Raw genomic sequence first — 17,286 nt, 5'->3', positions numbered from 1 at the left:
CCATTTAAGATCTGAACCGTATCTTAAGCCAAAACACTAATTAACAAGAAGATCCATTGCTTAGCAGTGGCTACTTTTCAGAAAAGTGCCATGTAGGTTGGTTTATAGAGAATTAGTGCAGTGTGTGGCATTTGTATGAACTGGTTTTACACCAACGCTATACTGGGAGCGGCCTGTTCCTGCTATCAAGCTCATTTAGAAACCTGCTGTTCAAATGGACTCCAGCATTCCATAGCCAGAACCTGAGGATGAGGCTTTATTCAACTAAACAAGTAATTAGCCACACGACTTAAATGGTTTAAAACCTTACGATTTAATCAGAAACGACAAGCTGCCTTCTTACGCATTTATCCATCACCCTTGCACGTATTCATCTGTGAACGACGTTTACTTTAGGAAACTGGGCACAGGCTTGTCGTTCAGCAAATCAAATGTAGTTCTTGATGTCTAACAGCTGATCACTGCCCTTATTTGAGCCCCTAACACCTGCCCCCTGCTGGGGGGCTTACTGACTTAAACCACACTTCAGCAATGAAGTCGAGTTGCCAAGTGGTCAGTCAGCATCTGGCACACTTTTAGAATAAACAGAATCCATGAATTCACAGTTGGCATTCAGGACAACCATACTGAAGAAAAAGGTTACGCCAGGGAGACGAGAGGAGAGGATTCCAGCTTGTCCCCCAATCACGCCGATTATCTAATCGAAGGGTACATTAGAGCATCAAACTAGAGGAACAAGAAAGTCCCATCGTTAAACAGGAACGTCAAGGCAAGCGAAAGCGTCGCCTCTTGACCAGGGAGTCCAACTGCTTGCAGCAGGCCACTGCACTTCATCAAAAGTCCCATTTGCTTCACAAGTTGCAAAGCCAGGACTTCAGTCGAAGTGCGTCCCCATCTGCAGGTTTTCTGGCTATAAGAAATGTATTTTATTTTTGGCGATGGCTTATTTGTCAAATTGGACTTTTATTTATTTTTGTAATGAACTGATAAAGAATGAAATGTTTAAGAAAAATAAATGTGTTTAATTTATTCTGAATAACTCGTAACATTTTGGCATGTGACTTTAAAACAGGGGAAAACATTTAAAGGTTACTAACACAAGCCTCTGTGAAAAGACCAGTAGTGGCAGACAACTTTACTACAAATGTCCATCTTGATCCTGCAAGGTTAGCGGTGGTTGGCTATGGAGGTTCTCTGATAGGATGAAGCCAAGTGGTCTTTCTGTAGCTCCTGCAGGGCAAGTCCATCAGCCTCCTGAAGGTTTTCGCAGTCCAGCAGCAGTGGAGAAGGAATTTTAGTCAGGTACTCCCGATCTCCACGACAAAACCTTTTAGGGTTGGCCAACTCTGGAATACAAAAAAAAAAATATGGACTTGTGTAAAAAAAATAAAGTACAAAAGATACTACACAAATATTTATTATTATTATGAGAAAAAAACACTTGTGAATATCAAGATGTGGCTACCATCTACCAACCTTCCAGTCTCTAAACGGCTTATCTGTACCGTTAGAATTTGTGATTCAGCATGTTTTGTAACATCACCAAGGACCCATAAAGCAGCACACACATTTAAAAATGTCCAAAATTCAACTGAGTATCTGCAAATTAATTTCACTAAATTCTCCATAATCAAATCTTCACCTCGGCCAGTTAAGATGCTTGGTGTGAAGGCCGGGCTTTGATCCTGCACAGGAGACGAGCTGTAACACGGCTGATATATGGTATGGACATGCAAGCAGTTTATGGATCATCAGAAATTAAGAACACAATGCTTATACAAGAAAACCTGAATTTTAATTAATCTTAAAATCACTACAGATTAGCCAGATGTGTTAACATGGCCATAGTGTCACTATCAGTAAATTCACTTCACTCCACTGACCATGGCCTCGTCTTTTTGAATGTCTAAACACACAATCTGACTTTCTGTCTCCAGATAGTCAGGCTTACTGGTGAAGATGGAGACCTGCTGCTAACCTCCAGAGACGAAAGCCATTCCTGTCAAACATCATGGCAGCCCATGCAGTCTCGAGCCCAAATGCAAGTTCAAAGTTTCTGACATGATTGTGAGAGTCCTTTATGAACTTGAGGCCTTGTATGTGCCTGAAGCCTCTGGTAAGACTCTCTACATGAACTCATTATAAAAAATGCTCAGGAGAATGGAGGATGACCTGTGTTAATAGATGTTTAAAGCAGATGTTCTGGAGTCAGCCCAAACACTTAAGGAGGGCAGACTGCTTTGGAGACAGGGGTTCTAAATGACAAATCAAGCCCAAATTAAAAAAGAGGCTCTGGAAACCCCTGGCATGTTTCCAACTGCCATCTAGGATGCTTTAATCCTAACCTTTAAAGTCCAAGTCACAGTGTGTCTAGCTTACGGAAATCCTCCAGGCTCCTCAATGACCTGGCAAGTCATCAATGCACAAACACAGCTGGCTAAGTCCATTGCTTCCTCAAAAACGGAGCTAATCAGTTGCTGCCACTGTGGATAACCAGAACATTTCAACCACATTTTGCACCATCTTAAGCCTCCAAACCCACTTCGATGATGTCCTGACTGTCCGGAATGACATTTCAGTGTGATTGTTGAAGTTCATGGGTGTGTGCGTGTCTGTGATGTTCCTGCATGAGGATTACTTCAAATTATTTTTACTTGGCACCCATCTCGGTGCAATCTGAATGCTCAAGTGTCTCACTCAGAATGCCGATTCCAACAAATCCCTTTGTGACAGACCCCAACCCCTAAATTTAAACCAAAATGTAAACTAAAACTAAAGGCCAAAGAGCAGGATGCAACTTGTTACGATTTCAGTGAGGACGTGTTGAGTATCTGAGAGCTGATCTGTCACCCAAAGTAAACAACGAAACGCTCAACTTGTGCTGCTCCGCTGCGGAGGTCTACCACAACAACTTAAAACATCTGAAAAGCTGAGGAGCTCCACCATGTGTGAAATAAGGTGGCTTCAGTGGTAAGTGAACCGTTAATGCTAAGTGATGTATACAGATTTTGTTAGAAATAAACTAAAATTCTGAGAAACACAACAAGCCCAAAACACCTTATTGAAAACAAAGGATGAATGCAACACACACAAATACATACATGGGGGTGATCCCTCCACTCATGGCCAGTGCCTGTGGAATTGATGGAATGCAATGTGGCTGTGGTGTCAGGTCTCCAACTGGTGATGTTGGAGGACCATCTTGCTAAGAGTGAACCACATGACTCGCCACCACTAAAGACTGCATGATGAATGTGAGTGAACAGCAGCATTGATTGGAAATGTCTGAGGGGAGCAGAGCAGGCAGGTGTGGCCCAAACCCTCAGCGGGAGGCAAACTGCTGCACACTGCGGAATGGATCAAACTGGAATGGAATTTTCCTCCTCTTCCTCCCAACAGAATTTCAGTGACAACCTAAAAATGCAGGCTTAACTACACACAAGCAGCAGAATCCATTTTCTCAACGCAGCACACAACCGGACACCTTCAAGAGCGGACTGGACAACAGCAACAAAGGACAAACCCCAGTGAAGAGGGCAGCCTGTGCTGGAGACACCACCAGTGACCCAGTCTGGTCACGGCTTTGTAGGTCAGAAGATGGAAGAGCCGACACCACATCATCTTTTGCTGGTGTATTTCCAATGCCTTTGGCCACAGTGCCAATAAAAATTATTCACCCCTATAAGTTTTCCATTTTACTGTTACACAACTTTAAACCATAGTGGGTTTAATTTCACATTGTTGACACTCATTAACAAAAAAATGAAAAAGATCCCTGCAAATTGCACAAAATGAATTACAAATCTACAACAAAAATATGAATAACCCTAGGTATTCACCTCCTTTAATATGACAACACCTAAATCATCACTGGTGTGGCCAACTGGTCTTAAAAGCCACAGAAGTAGTCCAATGGTGGCCACCTTGTGGGGTTTTAGTTGACTTAACTATAATACACACATCATCTGGAAGGTCCAACCTGCGGTAAGTCAATATGGGGGCTTCACCTACATAAGAGTATCACTTATTTATATAGCACAAAGTATAATTAAACACACACTTCAAGGAGCTTACTGAAGAGTACACATTAGGATGGAGACGAGAAAACGTCCAAGTCACTGAATATCCCTTGGAGTTCAGTTAAATCAGTCATGAAGAAATGGAAAGAGAACGTCACAGCTGTACATCTGGAGAGCAGGCTGCACACAAAGGGTTAACGAAGAGGACAAGTGAGGGAGGCCATCAAGAGTCCTGTGAGTTAAGTGACAAGCTGTAGTGGCCGAGATTGGACAGACAGTGTAGACAACAACTGTTGTGTGGGAGCTTCACTGGTCACAGCTTTATGGGAGAGAAAAACCAGGCAGAGTTTGCCAGAAGGCACATGGGAGACCATGAAGTCAGCTGGAAGAAGGTTCTATGGTCTAATGAGACTAAAATGGAGTATTTTGGCCATCAGACTAAATACTTTGTTTGAACACTGCACATTTTTAAAAACACCCCAAAACCACCATGAAGAACTGTGGTGGCCACATCAGGCTGTGAGGAGGCTCCACTGCAGCAGGATCTGGAAGGCTTGTAAGGACAAAACCAATGGAGCCAAATACAGTGAAATCCTGAAGGAAAACCTTAGGCACCTTAAAAGAAGATTTGTTTTCCAGCAAGACGATGACTCAAAGCTACACAGGAATGGCTTAAAAACAACAATGTTAATGTTGTGGAGTTAAGACAAGGCAGAGTGTGGATTTCATGGCAACTGGGTATTGAAGGCTGGACTTGACAAGGGCGGCTCACTTGTGATCCCCATGAAGCCTGACAAGAGTTAAGCAAAGAACAAAAAGGGAAAACGTTGGTGTGCAGATGTGCAAAGCTGACAGAGACCTAAACACACACACTCGACGCTGTCATGGCCGCCAAAGGTGTATCAGCTAAACATTGACTTGAAGGAGGTGAATACTTAAGTGATCGATTATTTTGGGTTTTAAATTTGTAATTAATGTAGACCACTTTGCAGAGATCTGTTTTCACTTTGACATTAAATAGTCTTTTGCTTTAATCAGCATCAAAAATACCAAATTACATTGGTATCCGTCAATAAGGGCGCGCACATAAAGGCGACCTCAATTGGGCGCGGCGAATAAAAGCACACATAAATAAAAGCGATCTTCAAAAGGACAACCTCAATTGAGCGCCGAATAACTGCGCGCATAAATAAAGGAGCGCTTCAAAAGGGTGACGTCAATTGGGCGCAGCAAATAAAGGCAAACGCAACAAAATTACAGAAAATTTATTAGATAAAGGCAATGATTGAACGTATAAAAAGGTGAAAGCAAGAATATTAAAACATCCAATTAATTAATGCATGAACTTCTAACGAACTACTTCTAATGAACTATTTCTAAAGCTCTCTATATTTCGTTGTTTTCAAAATTACAGAAAATTCGATTAAGGCAATGACTGAATGTATAAAAAGGTGAAAGCAAGTTACACTTGAAGCTGTAGATTATGTGCAATGCCACGTAGATATTCGAGATGCGGTCTATTAGCATAAACAAGGACAATTAATTTAATTCGCTCCGAAGGTCATCCTATTGAAGCGCTCCTTTATTTGGCGCTCAATTGAGGTCGCCCTTTTGAAGATCGCTTTTATTTATGTGCGCTTTTATTCTCCGCACCCAATTGAGGTTGCCCTTTTCAAGGTCGCCTTTTTGTGCGTGCCCTTATTGAATAGAACCAATTACATTAGCTATGATTCAATGTTGAAATTGCCAAGGGAGTGAATACTTTTTTTTGGTCACGGTATACCCTTCTTTACACTATAAAGCAGCTATACGACGAAACAACAGATTGAGTCCATTGCACTGCTAAAAGAGTCAACAATTATGTATAAAAAAAACATAGGAAGGACAGCTCTTTCAGTTACGAAAAAAACAAAATCAATGGTGCCCATTAAGAAAGCAGATATTTAAACGAAGAACTGACTCATTTGACCAAATGTTCTGTTTACCCGAGTATGGTAGATTTTTAAGGTAGCAGAAAGTAGGTGATAAAGCCTGTATGCCTAAATGACCATTAGATGTTGCAAGGAACCATGTCTTTTTGGTAGGCTAATTGGTCCAAAGAGCGGACAAAGACCACTGTAATAGAAAACCCAAATAAAAGTGAACCAAGAACAGGGATTCCTGGACTCCCTCATGCAGCCGGACCCCCGCTGATGGTGTTCTGTGTTGCCTTTCTGCCTGCATCAGGGTGGGTACGACGCCAGTCAGGAGACGGCCCTGGTAAATTCAGTGCAAAGCGTGTCCTGTCAAGGGTGGCTGTGTATGTGGCGAGGGGGAAGTTCTTTCTTTGCCGGTGTTTCAAGTCTCCCTGTTGTGAAGCTCCCGACACACAGTTAATAATAATAAACTTGACTTATATTGAGTTTATAGCATACATGAAAGGTAGCTCACAGTATTTACAAATTAAATAAGAAATCTAACACAAGACATAAAACTAAAGTCATACAAAATGAACAAAAAAGGGACAATAAAATAAAAAGGAAAAAAAGATACTTTAAAAAGCCAAAGTGAAAACATACGTCTTTAGCACTGTAATTTTTTAGAAATAAGTTAGCAATTCAGCTTCTATAATTCCATCTGGTAGCGACTCCATGACTTTAGGGCCTACTAGCTCTGTGCTGACTCTCCACTTTATATTTGTTTAATTCTAAGTATATAATGAATCTTATACTGTAATTACTACATCTCAAGGTTACTGTAAGAGTGTATAAAGTCTGAAGTTCATTCATGTATGACGGTACTAGGCTGTTATGTGCTTTAGAAGCAAGTCAATGAACTTTAAAAATCTACTGTAAAAGACACTGGGAGCCAATGAAGATTGTACAGAAGTGGTGCCGCATGATCAGTTTTCTTTGTTCTTGTCATTGTTCTGGCTGCTTGATTTTGAATAATCTGTAGTTTACTAATGTAATTTTTGATAGGTCAATAAAAAGGAAGTTACAGTATTTAAGGTGACTAGTAATAATGATGTCCTTTCAGATGTTAGTTATTAGTAACTGAGGGCAGTAGTGAATACTTACTCATCCTTTGTTCTGTTGACTTGCACCATGGAGTCATTTTGCAGGTCAGAATGAGAGCCCTACAAACATGGCTGCTGCTACACAGAGCAGATAGGAAGTGCAGCAAAGGATCCTCCCGCTCTTCAGTAACCTCAAGTAATAAAGATCAGCAAATGAGAGAATTCAAGAATGTTAGCACACATTTAGACAAAAATGTTTTAAGGCACTAAAATGCACAAATGTACAAAAACAAAAGGCAATATGCAATTAAATACACTTTTATAAAAGTAAAAACATTACGGAAAGGGCCTTAATTTAAACAAATCTAGTGACTGCAGCTGTTTTATGTTGACTGGGAATGAAGGCCAAATTTCTAGAGCATTGTAATTAAAGGCACGTGTGCCTCAAAGATTTTGTTTCTGCCAAACTGATCAGATAAAGATGATGATGAGAAAACACTGCTTTACTGTAGGCATGAACGACTCCAAACTGGCAAACAGGCAGGAATACAGAGGTTTGAACATTAAGGCAAAAATGCTGAAGTGTGTATGCTGTTCATCAAACTACTTAAAATGGGCTAACTGATCAGAGCCTTGTATGTATCGGAAGATGAACAGATCAATTTATATTTGGACTGCTTTACAAGACCACAATACAGAATGTTTCACTGGTTCAGGTGTGAAAAAATAAAAGCATGAAAAATATAAACAAAATCAAATTTCAGACATGTTTCTAAAGTGAAATGGAAGTGCATACACAATACTTGGGTTGCGAAAACTTGAAATAATAAACTGGGATAATTCTTAAAATGAAATAACTTAAAATTAAGATTTTCAGATTTTTGCAAGAATCATCACATCATTTCAGTTTTATTCAAAATAATACTCATTGAAGCCTGTAATTAATTAAAAGATTATGAAAAAAATACACAGAGGGGTCTTTCTGTACACGACAGTAAACCTGAAATTGAACTTAAAATTGTTGATCTGCAATAGTTAATATAAGGGACCTAATTACTGTTTATAGAAACAAAACAGGATCTAAAATGGATCCCTGCAGGAACAATGATGGCTGATCTGAAATGATTTACTTCACTAAACTGAACACAGTTGGACAGATGCAGTAAGTAGCAAACCATTCCAAAACTGTACTTATGGTGTCAAACTTTATTAAACATTAAAGTTCAGTACAAGATAAATTTAATACTCAAACCAAAGTAGTCACAAAGCTGTGGGCCTCTTTAAATCTAACCTGTAAGTATTAGAGCAGATCAGTAGGCAAATGATGTTACAACTTTTTAAAAATAAACATCTCTAGAATTATACACAGAAAGGAAAGATAAGACATTAACCAGAGAAATTCTTAAATATCTTAGAATTTTATAAGCAATAGGAAATTAACTAACTTTAGAAAAATCTGTGACTAAGCTAGATATGACAAATTGACCCTTTGAATAATCATGTAGATAACAATGAAGTAGACCACCTAAAAACACCATTTTGTTTACATGCAGCTTACCCCATGTGGTTTATGTGTGGTTAAGCACTTTGTATAGCACATTTTCATACAAAAAAGTAGCTCAAATAAATGCTATTATTATTATTATTATTATTATTATTATGGACATTCAGCTAACATTCTGCCTTTTGAACTGTAGAAATGACTCTTGACCAATGAATGAGGGGCAGAGGTTGACCTTTAAGTCAAATGCACAGTATTACGGGAATGACATTCTTCCTGTTGATATTCAGTACTTAGTTTTCAGGAAGTAACTGTGATTAGAATGCAAAAATTTTGAATGTTATGACTATATCAATGGATAACAGACATGTAGGATTATATGACGCAAGTTACATAATAATTTTTTTCATTTTTTCATGGATGTTTTCACATTGTTTGTTGTTGAACAGAACTGGTCACCATTAACAGTCTATTGTCTATGTAATAAACACGAGATTAACATTTTTCCTTGGCCATCACTGCAAAGCACATGGGGTAACATTTAAATAAAATATGATTTTTGGATGGAGTATTCATCTAAGGTTATATACACTGTATACAGAGTCTAATAAGCAGATAGTGGTTCTTAGGCACTTAGGTACGTTAACAAAATCAATAACATTAACACAGGGGTATGCACAGATTTCTAAGCTAGACGTACATTTAAAATCCTTAATACTGGACAACTTTTAACAAACATTCCATTAATGATATACATCCAATGAAGTGGAAAATTGGTCAAACATAGAAAATAAAAACTGAGGTTTGACTTTATTAATAATGATAAGGGGATAATTAATAGATATTTTTTGAGAGCTTAGGTTTTTCTGAAAACATTTATCTTACCCAAAATCTGCTTATAAACATTCTGAATTTTCAGTTTCTATTTCTTTTTAGTATTGTGCATTTTTGATATGTTAAATAAAAGAACATTTGGAAAGATGGAAGAGATTACTGAAATAATTATAATTATAAAAACAATATAAACTAAAATGTATAATATTATATACAGTATAGGTAATTGCTGTGGATATCAAGGCACTGACTTAAGTCAAAAAATTCAAGTATGTCGGTTTTTGAAATGACACCAGAATGCAACAAGGCTTCAGTAACAGAACTTGATGCAATGTTCTTAAAGAGTCAGAAAGAAAGAAATATGTCCAGAGATTTTTGGAAACTTTAAGCTAAAGAAAAACGGACCTGAAAAACAATACTTCCACATTAATTGAATAAAAATTTTAAAAAGTACAAAAACAAAAACATTAAAAGCAGATTTTGATTGTGCTTAGAAAATGGTTCAAATTAAAATCCCTCACTAGGATTAATCTACTTGTAGATATAGTACAAGCAGCATTACTGCCTATAAAATGCTGTATCAATACTCAAAATGCTGCATGCAACCCCCTGAGATGATGGAATGAAGGTGGATGTCTCAGCTGAACACAAGATCAGCTTCGTCAAATTCTGTCATGTGAAGCATGAAAACTAAGAGGTTTGCTTTAGGAACATTTATGTTGGGTAGAATGCCCAGTGGAGGGCCTTGGGACCCCTATAGATTGTTTTTTTTCTGTCCTCCCAGCCATCTGACCTTACCTTGTTTTGTTGTTACTTATTCTTTAATATTGTTGCCTAATCTTATTTTTTTTTTCTTTTCTTGCAACTTTCTTTTCAGCATCTTGTAAAGCGCTTTAAGCTACATTGTTCTAGGCTATATAAATACATTTTGTTGTTGTATGCCTTTGAATTTCCCTATGGGATTAATAAAGTGTATCTAATCTAATCTAAAAAAAAAAAAACACACATTTGATGGTGAGCACGGATACTAGGCACAAAATATTTAAGAGAGCAAAAATAAGAGTTAAAATAATTTCATGTTTTAAAATGAATTACAAAATCAGTCTGACATCCCTCTTTCTCAGATACTCAGGACAAGATTTATGAAGACATGTAAAGGCCCAGAAGAGACATTGTAGTCACTGTGTCCATATTATTTTGAAGGTAACCAAAGTAGTGCCAAAAAAAAAAAAAAAAAATTTTCTAACATTATAAAATCATAATAGTCTTATCAGATGATAAACACATATTCATAAGTGCCACATATATTTCTAGATATAGGACATGTTGGACATTAAATAAATGAGTTGCTTGAAAAGCACCAGGTTTACTTTACTGTAGTGAAATGAGATTGAATGAATCTTGTTTACAGGTGAATGTAAAATATGAATTTATGACCCGTAGTGAGCTCAATCAGGTACAAGAGTGCAGCAGATTCTTGAAGATGACCCATATATAACTCAACAATTTCATGTTCATGAGAAAACCTGCCTGCCATTCAACAACTGATATTCAGGATCCGTTCCAAGCAAAGATAAATCTCACCCAAGAGATAGATGGGGTAGGGCTGGCAGAGAAACTTCAAGGGTAAAAACAGGGAACTCAGATGCAACTACAGTGATCCCTCGCTATATCGCGCTTCGCCTTTCGCGGCTTCACTCCATCGCGGATTTTATATGTAAGCATATTTAAATATATAGCGCGGATTTTTTGCTGGTTCGCGGATTTCTGCGGACAATGGGTCTTTTAATTTCTGGTACATGCTTCCTCAGTTGGTTTGCCCAGTTGATTTCATACAAGGGACGCTATTGGCAGATGGCTGAGAAGCTACCCAACTTACTTTCTCTCTCTCTTGTGCTGACATAGGGGGGTGTGAGCAGGGGGGCTGTTCGCACACCTAGACGATAGGGACGTTGCTACCTTCTGTGTGCAGCTGCTTCCTGAAGGACATGCTGCACGGTGCTTCGCATACTTAAAAGCACGAAGGGCACGTATTGATTTTTTTTATCTGTCTCTCTCTCTCTCTCTCTCTCTCCCTGATCCTGACGGAGGGGGTGTGAGCTGCTGCCTTCAACAGCTTTGTGCCGCGGTGCTTCACATACTTAAAAGCAAACAGCCCTATTGATTTGTTTGCTTTCCTCTGTCTTTCTGACAGACTCTGCTCCTGACGGGTACTCCTTTGAAGAGGAAAATATGTTTGCATTCTTTTAATTGTCTGTCTTGTCATGGAGCACAGTTTAAACTTTTGAAAAAGAGACAAATGTTTGTTTGCAGTGTTTGAATAACGTTCCTGTCTCTCTACAACCTCCTGTGTTTCTGTGCAAATCTGTGACCCAAGCATGACAATATAAAAATAACCATATAAACATATGGTTTCTACTTCGCGGATTTTCTTATTTCGCGGGTGGCTCTGGAACGCAACCCCCGCGATGGAGGAGGGATTACTGTATACCAAAAAAAGGCCACAAACTGCACACTCAAAAGATGGAAAGATGTGAGATGGAAAAAACAGAAGAAGTCAATTACTTAAAAAAAAAAAAAAAAAATACAAAAAAAATACAAAAACAAAAAATATTCAAGTTAAATGTACACATTTGTAATGGGAAAAATAGAAAGTTTACTGTGCCGCAGTGTAAAGTAATTTTACTTCAGTCCTCTCATGCAAGCTTTTCCCTGGAATCTCCTTTGTGTTAATGTATCAGCAAGGTAAAGAACAATCTAAGTCACTTCTGTGTTTATCATATGTTTTGTTTTCATTATTTTTTTCTACAATCAAATAGACACCCACAACTTTTAAATGTGTTCTAGCAATAAGTCTTAAGGAAGAATAGTTAATTGCACCCAGTAATACCCTGCTTGAGGTTTTTTTAGTTTAACATCTGTCTTACTGCAATAATTATACATCCTTCCCTTACCCAGTGCTCAGCATTCCTTCCCAAGTTGACATATTTAACATGGCCTCTGACCCTTATCAACTTCTGCAGTCCATCCCACTCTGAAGCAGACAAATGCAGCAGCTCTGAGATGATGTCATCTGAAAATAAAACTTGTGCTTCTCCTGTGCCATCTTCCACAACAATCCTAAAAGAATAAGTACACAGAATAAATGAAGTCTCTAAAAGCTGAATGAACATGGTGACATTGTACTTAAAAACTGTTCTCCTAGGTGGTTAATTAAGAAAGCCAAATTTAACTTATTAATTTTTACTGATACTATTGTTAAACAAATAATGTTAAAAGTCTAACATTTGGGTATTTTTGCAGGCAATAACACATTTCTGAATGATTTGCTCCTTGCCAAAATGTCTCAAAATGCCATTAAGGTATAATTGGAAGGCTACAAATATGTCACTATCAACTGTACTATTTGGTAACTTCTTCTATGCCACCTCAACGGACACTTGCTGGGTTCACCCGGGTTAGCTAGTGCCTCTCAAATTTTGAGGTTACGGGAGCAGTTTTTAAGACAAGATGCCATTACTGATGACAACCTTCTTTAGTCACCTTTTTACAACCCCACATCACAAGGTATATGTATGTATATGTCTCTGTCTGAAAAAACAATGCAACATTTACAGCATGTGCATTTGCCATTTATAAACAAATTCAGCCATTTCATTTTAATAACTCTACAAATATGATTAGCAATTTATAGCCTGTTAGTGCTGTACATTTTATTAGTCATTCAGTAGGTGCTTATTTCGTTAAAGTTATTGATTTCAATATTATACTCTGTCATTGTGAGATTTGTGTATCTGAAAATATTCATTAATATTACTTTATCTGAAAATGTGAAAACTTTACCCGATTAAAGGCTCTGAGAACTACCATCTGTTCTTACTGCTTATTTATTGGAAGTAAGTGGTTTCGTTACGTAGACATTTATTTACAAATTAAACAAAGCTATCTACCTCCAACACATCAACAGATTTGCCCATGTCATGCATTATCCCAGTCTTCCCCTTGAACTGGATCCCCAAGTAAGGTAACTTTTACACCCATAAGACAAATCATATTTTGAAGTTGTCAATTACTTTATTATTTAACTTAACAGCAAAACACTTGACAGTTTACAAGGGTTATCAATATTAAAAGAAGGCTAATATCATGTACAATTAACAAAAACCCTTGTATAGTTCAGGCATATTGCAGAGAAAAACAAAAACAGTTAATGACTGACGTGCAATCTGCTTACTTAGCCGTCCCATATAAAAATGAAACTAACTTGTCAAAGTATATAATTTCAGGTTGCTAGAGAACAACACTTACTTAGCTTCTGAACTGAAGACGCCATTTTCAGAGTTACAGACCGGGTTCTCCCTGGTGCAGTGCCCCTTTTGAATAAAATAAAGAAAACAGGTTAAAAACGATATAAAGCAAATTGTCTGTAATCATAATCATACAACAGCTTAAAATATTAGTGAAAATGTTTACCTCTTTAAATATACTGCTACATAGAGAACACATCCACTTCAACTCAAGAGAAAGAACACAAGTTACATGGCATAGTACTCTTCCTTGTCTCCAGCTTTGTAAACCACTGGCCCAGTCACCCAGGTGCACCAATGCAGATGTGGCGTTATAATGGTCTATTCTGTTTAACAAAAAACACACAAAATTATTAAAAAAAAAAAAATTCTTTTGAAAGACGGCTGTGAAGATTTATATTTTGAAGAATCTATGCTTCAAAAAGGGAAAACCTACCCATCGTTTCCAAGGAAATGATAACCCATTATTGTCAAAGAACTCAGAGTGCCATAGCAACAATATACTGTGTTAAACCTAGAGAGAAGTAAAAGACAAGTCCTTATTTAGGTTAAAAATGTGCATACAGGCATTATATAGAATACATTCTTTGGAAGTTGATTGAAATATATTGCTTTGCTGTTAAATATGATTCTGAATGGTTCACTCTGTCATCTGGAGCAGAGTCTATGTTATATGCTTTGACTTTTTAAAACAACCATCTCTTAAGTGCTTTCTTTGTACAAGACTAAAGGTTTAATGGCATAAGATAGGAAATATTTCTTATTATGGACTTTAGTAAATAAACAGTTTGTGATCACTTATACCTTAGAAATCTCAATCTACTATTACAAAATCATACAAACAATGAAAATCCATAGCCATTACTCATGCTGCACTTTACTTCTTAAAATACATTCTGTGAAAAATTCAATGGTTACAGCTTTTATATATATATATATATATATATATATATATATATATATATATATATATATATATATATATATATATATATATGTATCTTTTAAATGTACAAGTCACACCCTACTTTGGGTATTTTAGAGGGCCACATAAAATCAATTTAATAACATATGCTATTTATATACAGTATATCTGTCATCTATACATTGTCTTGTGCACTGTATAATTATAGCTGCTGACATGATTACCAGACTTCCTCACTTTCTCCTGCACTACTTTGTATTAACTTGTTGCAGGTATTTAATTACATCATAGCTTTATGTTCAAATACAACATAACCAAAACTCTGCAAACTGTGCAACATGCAACCTCAGACGTACACTTTTTTATTTTTTAAAAAACAGAATTCTGATGCATTTTTATTTTATTGTTTCGTCTTAACGTTGTCACCATGACATATAGTAAAAAACTGGGGATATACTTATTGCAAATGACATATATTCATAACAAAAAAAGAAGACACTACTCACCCACCATGAATGAATGTCAACAAATATGCAGCTGTATTACTCAGTTTTGTGTATCTAGACCTGTTATTCAGTTTTCATTTGACATCACAGCTACATTTTAATCTTTAGTTACTCAGAGAAACTTTTTTAAAGTTAGCAATACATAAAAACAAAATGAATTTTATTTATTACTTAACGCATTTTGATGTGATTTTTATTATTTTTTTTTTTAATAATTGGTAAGGTTCCACTTTTTTTTTAAATGAACTAGATTAGCACTATGCAAAATATTACTATTTATTATAACCATTAAGCAATTGATTAAAAATTATAATTAAGCCCAAAAAGGTTGCTGTAAACATTAAAATGCAATGGAAATGGTTATGTGACTAAGAAAGTAACATTTTATGGAAATGGTTATGTGACTAAGAAAGTGACATTTTCCAGGGAGGCATCAGTACCCCCACCACCCCTTACTCCCCAAAATGGTTGTGCCCCCAACTACTATATCAGATTGTATCCTACAGAAAAAAGTTATGTTTTATGTCAAATTTCAATATTCTTATTACATATAAAAAGCCTTAAACGGCCAAGGCTCTGTTTGCCTATCTGAACTTACACTATACTTACTTACAAACAAGAGCATGCATTATGATATCAATATGCCAGCCTACTAAAGATTTCAATGATTAAGAAAATAAAGGCAGGACGATGAAATTATTGCTAAAGGGACCCAAAACTGTGGAATGATCTGCCAACTTATATAAAAAGTTACTCCTTTGGTCTTGGTTTTTAAAATCCTAGATGAAGACTCACTCTTACAGTTCAGCATACTCTGGTTAGAGCTGCTGAAAAGTTGTGCATATTGCATCTGTTTCTTTAGTCATTTGTATAAAAATAAAAGTAATCCAATAGTTATGATCTTTTACTAACCATCTTTTATTCTGTTTTTTTTCTTGATATCCTGTTGTGGCATTAGGTGCCACTTCTCTATTTCCAAGTAGCTTTCCAGCTCATGAAAAGGGATCTGAAGTACACGGAAGACTTGGAATCATTGGATTGAAATATTCTGTCATCATACTGTATTAGCCAGCTCAGCATAGCTGTATGCTGTAGAATTCTCAAGAGGGAGTGAGCAGTAAGTTGGCCTTGGTCTCCAGGATCTGTGCCCGATTTTGTGTTTTGACTGTTACAGCAAACCATAGGTTTCCACAGATTTATTATCTTCACCAATGCTACTACATGATTTTTTGCTTTCCTCTCCGCCGTCATTGTTCAATCATAACATTAACGGACATATATTGTTAGGTTCCATTTATGCTACTCAGTCTGCAGCCGCTTTCTTTTACTGTGAGTTTAAAGAAAGTTGTATCTTTACATATATGCATTACATAATTACTAATTTGTAAAGTTGCAATTGCATTTTACCTGTGCACTTCTTGTAACACTCTGAGTTGCACACAATGAACAGCACTACAGAAAAATGTACTAAATTGAACTGAACAGGTGATTAATTTATACTTGCCTGTTTTGCAATTTCATTTAATTAAATTATTTGTAATTTAGTTAAAAATAAATAAGTAATATTTTTTTCTTAAAATAAGTAAATATGTCTGCAAAATAAATTTTACTAGTTCCTAAACATAAATTGTGTGTAAATAAAACCGTGTACCTTGAAATTTTCCTCTCCAGCCTGTAAAAGCAGATGTGAGCTCCAGGTACAAGACCAGGTATATAGCAGATCTGAGAGAAATCCATGTAAATGTGCAGAGTTTGAGAAGAAAGTTTCATGTCTCTGACAGTCAGCCGAATTTTCAGACATTCTTCTGACAGTACTCCTATTGACATAAAAAATTATACCAGAACAAAACTGAAACCCGAGTTTAAGTTTAAATATAAGTCTCCTGCTTCAGCATACTGATGGAATTCTATTGTGGTCCATTCTCAGCAATTTAAGTTTTACAACATGTTTTCTGCTTTCTGTCAGTGTAAGATCAAGCTCAAGCTTTCTATTAAGTTTAATTTACAATAGAGTACTCCAGGAATATACTGTATGGAACAGAGATTGCTAAAAAAAATGTACATTCACTGATCCCCCGCTATATCGCGGTTTAGCTATCGAGCCCCCTGCTACATTGTGGATTTATTATTATTACTACTACTACTACTACTACTAGGGGGCTCCGTCCCTTGCTCGCCCACCCCCGGGTTTGTTTT

The 17,286-nt window shown here is 36.8% G+C and overlaps 1 protein-coding gene across 1 annotated transcript in view; it reads right to left on the bottom strand.

Moving 5' to 3' along the window:
• Positions 1–1,001: 1,001 nt before the first annotated feature.
• Positions 1,002–17,286, bottom strand: part of ctc1 (CTS telomere maintenance complex component 1) — a 54,580-nt gene continuing 38,295 nt past the window's right edge. The window contains exons 18-24 of the mRNA XM_028798253.2: positions 16,742–16,907; positions 14,096–14,173; positions 13,826–13,985; positions 13,661–13,725; positions 12,307–12,472; positions 7,079–7,208; positions 1,002–1,346 (exon numbers count right to left, since the gene is read on the bottom strand). Of these exons, the coding sequence (XP_028654086.1) occupies positions 1,168–1,346; positions 7,079–7,208; positions 12,307–12,472; positions 13,661–13,725; positions 13,826–13,985; positions 14,096–14,173; positions 16,742–16,907 (944 nt within the window). The 3' untranslated portion in view covers positions 1,002–1,167. The remainder of the gene's footprint in view (positions 1,347–7,078; positions 7,209–12,306; positions 12,473–13,660; positions 13,726–13,825; positions 13,986–14,095; positions 14,174–16,741; positions 16,908–17,286) is intronic.

This window comes from Erpetoichthys calabaricus, chromosome 3 (assembly GCF_900747795.2).
Source record: "Erpetoichthys calabaricus chromosome 3, fErpCal1.3, whole genome shotgun sequence".
Taxonomy (NCBI): Eukaryota; Metazoa; Chordata; class Cladistia; order Polypteriformes; family Polypteridae; genus Erpetoichthys; species Erpetoichthys calabaricus.
The sequence above is the reverse complement of the archived record's forward strand: the minus strand, read 5'-3'. Positions and strand labels throughout refer to the sequence as shown.